At 41.5% G+C, this 10,394-nt stretch overlaps 1 protein-coding gene across 3 annotated transcripts in view; it reads left to right on the top strand.

Annotated features, from left to right (window-relative positions):
* Positions 1-10,394, top strand: part of tmem108 (transmembrane protein 108) — a 39,884-nt gene that overhangs the window by 14,219 nt on the left and 15,271 nt on the right. For all 3 annotated transcript variants that reach the window (XM_034862105.1, XM_034862107.1, XM_034862106.1), the window contains exon 2: positions 10,064-10,147. In XM_034862105.1, the coding sequence (XP_034717996.1) occupies positions 10,108-10,147 (40 nt within the window). In that variant the 5' untranslated portion in view covers positions 10,064-10,107. The remainder of the gene's footprint in view (positions 1-10,063; positions 10,148-10,394) is intronic.

The raw sequence follows: 10,394 nt of genomic DNA, 5'->3' as shown, positions 1-10,394 counted from the left end.
CCCCCCCCCCCCCCCCCCCCCCTTTGGTTCAAGGGACTCAGAGCATGAAGACCATGCTTGAAGTAAGGATGAGAGAAGGGGAAGAGGAGAATACTTATTTGGGTGAAAGCATGACATGACATTAAAGAAGTGGGGAGCAAAACTAGATGGGAGATGAAGGAGAAGAGAGGCCCCCGCAGCTCAGGGCTTTTCTAAAACATCAAACCCTGTGTTAGAACCGCTGAGATCACTTTACGGAGTGGTAACAGCCTCTTCCTCTGTTGTCTCCTGGCTTCTGGGAGTTAGCCGTAGACCCATTCCCAGCCTGCAAAGCACCCATGCCTTGAAAACACACAACCATGAAAGATATCACTGAACAGATACTTAATAAACCGGTTGTCTCCGCCTCTGGGAATCTACATTAAGAGCTGTAGTCAAAACCACATTAGCTGAGTCTAAATCAATTCTGAAAATAGTCTTTCTAAAGAGAAAAATAATGCTTTAGAAGTAACAGAAAGGAGTCTAAAGAGGCATATCTATCCAGCTGTGATACAATCTTTGATGGTGGAAATCAAATACTTCATCAAAGGTCTCCCAGCCTATTTTCCCAGTGTAAATGTAGATCTTTGACACCCATTAGGTGGAGGATTATGTGCTTGTTATCCGTTACTGTGGCCTCATTGAGCAGCCTTGGACCGATAATCAATATGGTCAGTGACCAAAGATGAGGCTTTGATCTAATGTTGGGTGTTTTGGATATGAAAGAGAAAAAAGGACAAAAAAGCTCCATTTGCAGTCTTATTGTTCACCTATTTTCAAAACTGCTGATGAGAAATCTTGTAAAAGATTGTTTTTTCCTCATTATTCATCCTGCCTTCTGACCTGTTCTGGCTTCTTCATGTTCTATCTTTGGTGAACAAGCCTACTGCTGTGCTTTATCCACCCAGGATCTCATTTTCACTAAATTTGCGCAGAATCACAAAGGGAATTAAAAACAAATCAAAATATCTACTTTAGAAAACAGCACATTCTGACTATTGACCAAATGTTGCTATGAATCCATTTTATCTAGATCCTTCTTTGTGTAATTTTTCATCAATATCAGCTATCATCCACTTGTGTGATGAAATTTTGAATTTTAAAGAGGTTTGTTTGGATTTAAAAACACCACCTTATTATTATTTCTAATGGTGACATATTGTGGATTTGCTTTATCATGACCTTTGCAGAGCTGGGATGCATAAAACATGCATTTCCATGAATGCCTGGATTGTGTTTAGACCAATACACCAAAAAGCCCAATCCCTCTGGCGCATGACATTATGCATCCACTAAGTGTGGTGAACTTAACTATCATCCTAAAGCTCCTTTCACCTATTTTGCGGCAATGTTTTTTTTTTTTGGATTGTGTTACTGGTTGTGACAAGCTTAGCGGGACGTGACACCCTGTAGTCTCACATTACTCTTCATCATCAGTGAGCAGCTCGCAGTAGCAGTCACTCACTCAGTCAGTCAGTCAGTCAAGGGTCACATAAGGACCGAAAGAAGAAGGAGGGAGACGGAGACAGAGAACAGGAGGATATTTACGACTCAGACTGTGGCGAAGGTGAGCTGCATCCCAATTTGTCTGCTCCTTTACTGCCTGGCTCAAGAACTCTCTGAGGAGATAAGGAATAAGCTTGTGCAGAACATTTGCAGGTTATACAGGTCTTTGAGTGTTTGTGCACCATCTATGACCAAAAAGCCAAATATCCACTTGGGAAGTCTGTAGAAATCCATCAAATTGGATTTAGTGTTGGAGATCATCTAAGAGCTTGTGTATTTGTGATTTTCAGTACATTTAGGTTCTTTTTGATGAATAATCTTCCTTTTTTCTTCTTTTTAGCTGTGCTTACTTTCTCTCAATCTCTTCTATTTTAGTTTTAGTTGGTTTTCTACTCTTCCCATAATTGCTAACTCCCTTTTTTAAATGTGTCAAATAAGGCTTTAGTTAATTCAAAAATGTGTATTTATTATGGATTCCACTGTGGGTGAAACCCAGGGGACCAACAAAGTGCTTCCTGTGTGCTGTTAGTCAGGTCTGACTTCAACGCTAAACACATGCATCCCCTGACAGCGCACCTCCTCCAATCATTCCAAGTGCTTGATATTCAGTCTGTGGTGTTGTCTTTCCAGTGATATAACAAGTCAGTCACAGGTTCTTCCCGGGGCTCTGTTACCAGTAGCACTCTTTGTTTCACTGATTCCATCCCTTGCTGGATCCGTCAGCCAGTCTGGCCTTCCCTTGGTTGAAGTTGCCTGAGTCTGGCACTTACTCTTACAGTGTAAAAAACATACCAGACTTGACTCCCTAAAGATTTGACTGTAGTCTTAAAACCTGGATCAGACTTTAGGTTAACAAAATGAGAACTTGACTTGGACTTGCCTTCTGTGATACTGAAGTTGAGTATCTGAGAGATTTGACTCCCAAAAGACTTGACTCAGTTAAGACAAGACTTGGAGTCAGGGCCAGTCTTAAGCAAACAAAATGAGAATATGAGATGACTTCTTTGAGACTTGAATCCCTGAAGAAGAAAATGAATTGAGAACTGACTTGGGCTTAACCACTGTGGTATTTGACTTCTATAAGACTTGGACTCATGTGGGACTTAAGTCACAGAAGTGACTCAACTTGGTTTGGACTCACTTAAGACTTCAGACAAGAGACTTGAGCCTTGGGTTGGAATTGACTCTCAGAAGACTTGAAATAAAACTTGACTACTTGAGATTTAAAGTCATGACTTGAGCCTTAGACTTGTGACTTGGATCGGACTTCAGTCAACAAAATTAGGATTTTAGACTTGACTTGCTTGAAGACATTACATTTGGACCTGGGTTGGACTTGAATCCTAATTTGGACTTGACTTCTGTGAGATTGGAATTAAAGATTTAAGACTTGGGATATAGATTAAGGTCGGATTGAGTTCTCAAAAATTAGGACTCAAGACTTAATTTGGAATAGACCAACTTGATACTTGACTCATTAGGGCTTGACTTGACTTGAGTAGTACTTAAGTCAAAAACAATATCCAAATCTGACTAATTGACTAGATGTTGAAAGCAAAAGCCTCAGTTTCTTAGAGCCTAAGAAATCTTCTTAGCCTAGAAATCTAGTTGCATCCTAGCGGCAGCAAACGTAATTTTCAGCTAGGGTCAGTCTAGCAGCTCTCCGTTGGTTTGCGAGCTTAAAAAAACAAATTCTGTTTAGGCCAATGACATTGTGTAAAGAGTTGGTGGGCGAGCTTAACTTAAGGACGACAGAATTGCGACGGTTCCGCGTGAATTCCCTGTAACTTGAAAACGAAGAACCACCACCTGCAGCGGTCTTTTGAATCGGCCTTGGCCGCAGCTCTGGAAGACTTAGAGTTAAGCGTTGAAGGTAGATGTGTTCGGAGTTTTGCCGACCGGATACAGCAAAAGTTTAATCTATCAACTATCGTTGCTCTCGTTGGTTGTAGCGCTATCCTATTGCGTGTAGAGGGAATTTGAAAGACAACTGTTCATCCCGCCCCTAGGATTGAGCCCTGCCAATGGCTTGTTAGGCTATCAGTTTCTGACTTAAGTTCTTGAAATGCACTTTGCTCATGACTTGACTTGGACTGGCCTTAGAGTACTTAAGACTTGACTTGAGACTCGTTTTGACAGAGATGATACTTGAAGGTGTAAAACAGCTCTGATGTCCCCCGGAAGCTAGGGCTGTAAAAGAAATTCTGTATTAATGTTGCAGCTGTACAAATGGGGAGAAATTCTAGATGGCTACCATTTATCTCTCTGTCTGTTTTTTCACGTATGTTCACCCACCCACAGATAGGCTATGATTCCTCTGATGAATCGCTTAGTCATTGGTCCTGGGTTTGCGTGAGTGTGTAATGAAAAGGCCGGTGACGCTGTTCTACTCTTCCTCGGTTGCCCCTGAGCACGGGGGCTCTGCTCCTCCTGAGTGGGAGTTCTCCACTGAACGAGTTAGAGATTCATTCATCCTAGAAGAGCTACAACAGGTTTCTTTATAGTTGATGTGAAAGTGAAGCTGAGATTCTGTGTTTTTGACATGTATGAAGATCAGGATAAAGGGTTTCAAAGTAAGGAAACAAAAAAACATTCCACTAATACAGTACAGTGACTAACGCGCTCAGAAAATGTACATTAATGTCTATTGACAAGGGTATCATCTTTAATGCCACACTGTCCTTCTTTCTCAGTACTGGCATATGATATACATGTTAACCCGACTATGGCCAAAATGTGGATGTGAGCTGACAGCTTGCTGACTGAGCACATTTACATCTGTATAAGCGTGATGCTGGCATCGTGAGCCATGAACATAAAGCTGGAGGCGTTCTCTTTTAGTTGAAGTTAACTGTTTCATACCTGGAGATTTGTTTGTAGAATCTCTATGTGCATTTTCTTTCTCTTCACTATTTACTCTGACACCATGTTCAGGCTTTTAGTTGTTGTTTTGACAAAACCAGTCAGAATTAAGTAACATAGCCAGCCTGCCAACATGATTTCAGTCGACACAGAAACAGTTGCCTTAACTTATTTCACGCTGGTCAAAGAAATTTGCAGATTTAAGAGTTCATATTTCTGTAGGTCTCTATTCTAATTGCAGCGCTAACACAAGAGGTGTCCCCATTCTTTTAATTTCACCTACAAAACTATAAGTTTATTTTGGGCACTGAATAGCTGAACATTTTGGAGATGGGGATAGCTATCCAGATAAAATCAAGTAAAATATGCTTTTTTCCTCCGGGGACCATAGGACCCTATGAGTCTCTGAGGAGGCCCTACACCTTACTTTGGACCACATATACAGTACACACTTAAAGGGTTACTTGTTGTTTTGAAATTAATGTTATTTTGATATGTTGAATAACACGCACAGTTTAACAGTGTTTTTCACGCCCTGCTTTTGTAAAATCAAATAAAATATTATGACTGGCTGTGACATAGATCGTGATGTGTCTCCTTCTCTGCTAGTTCAGAGTGAACAGCATGCTGGAAGCCTAATGTTCTTTTAATGGCCGGTGTGTTGCTGTGCAGGCAGAGGCTGGAGGGAGCCATGGTGCTGATAACCCACAAATCCTCTGCCAGCCTTCATAACACAGCAACGAGCAACTCATCCTGCCAGGTTCACCATCCAAGGCCATGAATGACAGCGCTCACTCATACAGCTCAACACAGTGACTCAGCAATATAGCTGCCTTCAGTGATGGTTGGATTAGAAAGCTCCCTGGAAATCTATTCCTGCTTTGACGTTTGTGCTGCTCGCATTTAATTTAGGCTTGTTGTTGCATGGACTCAATACTGGTAATCATTCAGTTGTTGTGTATCCTGACTTGACAATTAAGTTAGCAAAGCCCCAGAGTCTCTCTTGAGTCAAGGCAATGTTTTTTAACCCTCCCACTGACGAAACATGAAGCTCGTTCGTGAGGAACTGCGCCTCGCCTGTAAAGTGGAGGAGAGCAGGCGGCAGCAGTTGGGGGCGGTGAGAAAAATCCGCTCTCTATCGGACAGTTTCCAGCCGTTTTCAACAGCCTTCAGGCTGAACAGGAAGTGACAGTCACACTGTGGTCTGATTCCGCTTTAATAACATTTTACCAGACTCATATATCAGCTTGTACAAGTCACCAGTTGTTTTAATTATGACAGAGTAGCTGTCAAAATACTCTACATTCTGTTGATGATTTTAATTAACAACAGATTGTAGATGATACGTAATCTAAACGGATTAGTCTCTCTGACTTCTAAACGTCACTATCAACCACACAACATGTGGGTTGTACAGAATAAGCCTTTAAATCTGAAAAATGGCAATTAATAATCCCTCTGATTCAAAAACTATAAAAAGTTTATATAAAACGTCTTCATGTTGAGTCAATTCTGAACCAATCAGCTGTTAAATCAACTGAAAGGCCGGCATTTCCAAGCATGCTTTGGGTCATGCGGTCTTGCAGTTGGTGAAAAGCAACTGCGCTGCCTGCATCTCAAAACTGCGTCCACCTTTATCTTGTGAGGTTATCGTTGACTACGTGTGCATGGCATCAGAGCAAGTCTGGATCAAGTTGGACAAAAATCTTGGATGCGTTGGCCGGCGATCGCCAGTGATCGATTTTGTGCATACATGGCCCATCTCGAACAAGCCTATGTTTTCATAACAGAATTGTTTACAGCTGTAATTGGTAATCAGCTTTCCTGTTGCACATGAGTCACTCTCACATGATTGGTGCCAAGCAGTTGGTTGTTTTGCAAGGTCACTAAAATGGTATCAACACCCCACCCATCCCATGGGTGACGCTTTACTCCTGAATTACACCCATTAATCTCGGCCAGTTTGGGAAGAAACACATGGACGGAGCAAGACTGCAGAAATAGAGCTATCAGGGACTGTTTGCTGACTTTTATCAAAGGGTAAAACAGCTTCAAAGGAAAAACGAGTAACCTCTGTGTGAACAAGTCCCCTGGGTCGCTGTGGAAGGGCAGGGCTGAGGGAAGTTGTTTTCACACAACTTGAAATGGAGCGGAGATCACGTCAAGGCTTTGATGCAATGAATTCAGAATCGATGCAACCAGATTTTTATATGAACCTACTTTAAGTTGGCTGTAAATGCTGAAATACACTTTTATGTTACCGTATTTTTTAATTGTCCAATTACTTCCACGCTGCTGCTTTCACCTTTCACCTCTCTATATTCTGTACCTCCATCCTCAGACAGAAGCTTCTTCCAGTTTATAACAAAGAGATAAACCAAAGCTTGAGAGAGGGTCATCAGAACTGGAGAGGGAAAAAAAACATCAGTTAGAACAGTTGTGATTGGAAGTCCAGTTATCAGTTGACTGTGAGAGCACTGTAGTTCACACCGTTGTTGTTGCCTCCCACACTTCCCTTCCCTTCCCTTCCCTCCACCTCCTCCTCCTCCTTCTCTCTCGTTATGGAAAAGCTCTCAGGCTGCAGTTGCTGTGGGCAAGCGGCCAACTTACTGCCACAGCTCCTATACAGAACCGCAGAATAGAGGGAAGTCCAAAATTAAAAGCATTGTTATCCCTGCGGCTGGTGGCCAGGGAGAGACGGAGTGACAGGCTTATTTCATTGTGACGTCTCAGGTGACCTTGGGTTTAGCCTCTGCACCCCCTCCAGACACACAATTCAGAGCTGAAGTCTGGGACCTTCAGGGACCAGGTCCTGTCAGCAGGACTGCATTTACGAAGCCTGTACCAAGTCCCAGAGAAAGGCGGGTTACTGGATTTCCCACTCTGCCCATGGAGAGTGGAAATTTCTGTAAGTCCAAATCTCCTTTATTCCAACCTCAGAATGCAGTTTGAGCCCCGAAATGTCCTTGTGAATGAATTTGAATATAATGTACTATTAGGGTTGCCATGGTGATGGCTGCTGTCTGTGTGCATGTCAGTTGCCATGCAACTTTTTTCCCCTCTCCAGTAGGACGCCAGGCTGCTCAAAGTGCTAAGCTCATGATGTAAAACAGAAGAAAAGCTAATTCAGTGTGATGCATTTCTAAATCTCATTTATTATAGTTGAAGACATTCTTGATTGTATTGTGTATGCTGTGTGCAATAAAACTATTCATTTATTTAAGAATAAGAATTTTTCATAATTTTTGGCATTTTTGGTAGGGTGAAGGTGGTGTAGATTTAAAAATGTTGTTCCCCATTTTGTTCCCAGTTTTCAATAAACAATTCCTTGCACTGCAGTCCTTGTCACTGCTGAAACTATTGTTATATTGGAGAAAGTCTAGATAATTGGGATCTTTTCACTTTCCAGTGAGAACACATGCTGTTTACAAAGTTCCTCACCTCCAGGTTCAGACCAAAACTACTTTTAAAAAACGCAAGTGGTGGCATTGGTGAGTGTGTGTTCTTTCGGTGACTGTAAAATATGGATTGTGTCTTTTCACCTCTACTGCCTTCACACAGTGGTTTCATTGCGATGAATGGCTCTGCTCAAATATTACAGAGACATGCTAGAATAATAGTAATGCATATGATAGCAGTGTCTTCAAAATAAACTTTTAAACTACTATCATTTCAACTGCATGCCTCTTAAAATACATTTCAGTTGTGATATCATACAATTGTACTTCAAGTGTGTTTTTCACTGGTGTGCTTAAGTACACTTGAAGTTTGTAAACACTTGTGCCAATTTAGTATACTATTTACACTATAAGTATACTCAAGTACTACTCCAATAGTACTCAAGTGTCCAATAGTGTACTCAACTATTTGAGTACACTAAAGTATACTTGAAGGTGACAAAAATAGCACAAAGTGTACTTAATATATTCTTTAAAAAGTATAATTGAAGTATGCATTTTTTTCACCTGGGCTGTGAGTATAAATATATAAATAAAAAGTCTAAATCGGAGTATGAATCCAACACTCCCTGTCAGTATCTCCTCTCTCCCTCACCCACCTTCCCCTTACCTCACCCCTGGTGCCCTGCAAATTAAAGAGCGTGTCTTTGAGGCTGAGATGGCCTGGCAGCGCTGATGAGGTGTAATCACCGTTGAGAGGCTCAGCTGCTCTCTTCACACCCTGCCATTGAGCTCATTAGGCCAGGAACATGACACTATAAAAAATAAAGTACAGGAAAGGAGTAAAGCTGCAAAGGAGCTGATGTTACTGTAGCATTAAGGTGGATTCAAGGATGGGTTGGGGCTGTTGTTGCTAGTGTCGCATCGTCGGATGTGAAGTTGGAAAAAAAATCCTTTTCTGCTGTTACTACTGTATTCTTGCACTGTTTTGCAATTATTCACACTATATTTACTCACACTATATTGGGTCTGAACCTACGCCTTTATAGTTACTGCTAGAGCGGCAAAGCAGCAAGGATTTGTTTTCATTTTCTTTCACACTCGACAAAATTGTGTTTATTTGCCATCTAAAAGTGTGCCTTGATAACCAATTTAGTTGTTTATTTTACATTATTGTTTTATTTTATGCCTTATTTTGCTGTTGTAATATCAAAGTGTAGCCAGGAGGAGAAATAGAAGAGTGTTTTTCCAAATAATCATTTGATACAATACTGTGCCCATTATTTTATGCTTTTGATTTTCCCTTGTTAAAATGCAAACCCACCAGAAATCCATTCAATTGTCTGGCCATTTTGCATGGATGGATGGATGGATAGATAGATAGATAGATAGATGTTGTTCAACATTTACTTCTTCATGCTTGAGCTTTTTCTGCTGATACCTCCACCCTTATTCAACACATTTTTCAATTTTTTAAAAAATATAATAGTCTGTGCTTGCAGCGTTCAGATTTAAAGCGCCATGTGGTTTAAAAACATTAAAAGGTTGCCACAGTGGCAGCAATATAATCACGATGACTCAGATGTAGTGTGTTGCTTCCTCTGTTTCCAGAGCCAGTTTCCATTTATGAAAATAAAGACTTATGAAAGGATCAGCACTCTTACCTTGTGCTTTTTTTTCTTATTTTTGTGCTTTTGTTGTCTGTCCCTCTCATCTCACTCATCTCCCTGTAGGTGTGTGCGAGCGTGCATGCGTGCGCGTGGGTCTTTGTTTGTGTGTCTTTGTTTGCGTGTTTTTGAGTTCTTTCATTTAACAGAAGGCCATCAGTGAGTCATTCTACTTACGAGCACCCCTGGGTACTTGTCAGCCTGACACACCCAGCGACTGTCTCAGAACAAGGCTTACTGGTCAATGTTTAATGTTCCATAATTGGTTTTACTGACCAGCACAGCCTGCAGGATGCCAATGCTGATTTGAAGCCTAGCAGCTGAGGCCGACCACCGCTGCACTCCTACCTGGTCTTTTATTGTGAAATGTTAGTTGGGTGGAATTCATATTATCCACTGTGAGAGGTGTAACCGTTTTGCAGCTGTCATTACAGAGATTAAATTGCCAAGGTTAAGCCGCACAATCTTGTTTGCGATCCCTTCGTACTTTTCCGTGTCTACTCTATTTAAACCTGCCCAAACATAATCATAGTGTATCACACTAATACTTGACTGATACTGAGACCATGACTTGAATGTGATTTTGAAACACTCTCTCCCTGTCTTTACTAGAGAACCATGAGCACTGTGGAGGAGGAACCGGATCACATGATACCATGAAGACAAGCCTGCAGGTCCTGCGCTGCCAGCTGCTGAGTGAGTATACCCAATGGGGGGACTGGTGCATCAACAGGGTTTCCTGAATGTGTAAGGAACTTTTATTTGTAGAAATCAGATACTGTATATTCAGTTCTATATCCCCCAAGTTCTTGTCATAGTTTGTCTGTGCCGCTTTAAATTCAGAGGATCAAGGCACTATACACAGCATTGGCAGGCTGCCAGCGCACAATGTCACATGAATATGGAACATGGAGGTCAGACTGGGACCCACCAGGCTCCTGGA

The sequence above is a fragment of the Etheostoma cragini genome, chromosome 22, assembly GCF_013103735.1.
Source record: "Etheostoma cragini isolate CJK2018 chromosome 22, CSU_Ecrag_1.0, whole genome shotgun sequence".
NCBI classification, from domain to species: domain Eukaryota; kingdom Metazoa; phylum Chordata; class Actinopteri; order Perciformes; family Percidae; genus Etheostoma; species Etheostoma cragini.
Note: the sequence above shows the minus strand (reverse complement) of the source record. Positions and strands in the feature narration are given on the sequence as shown.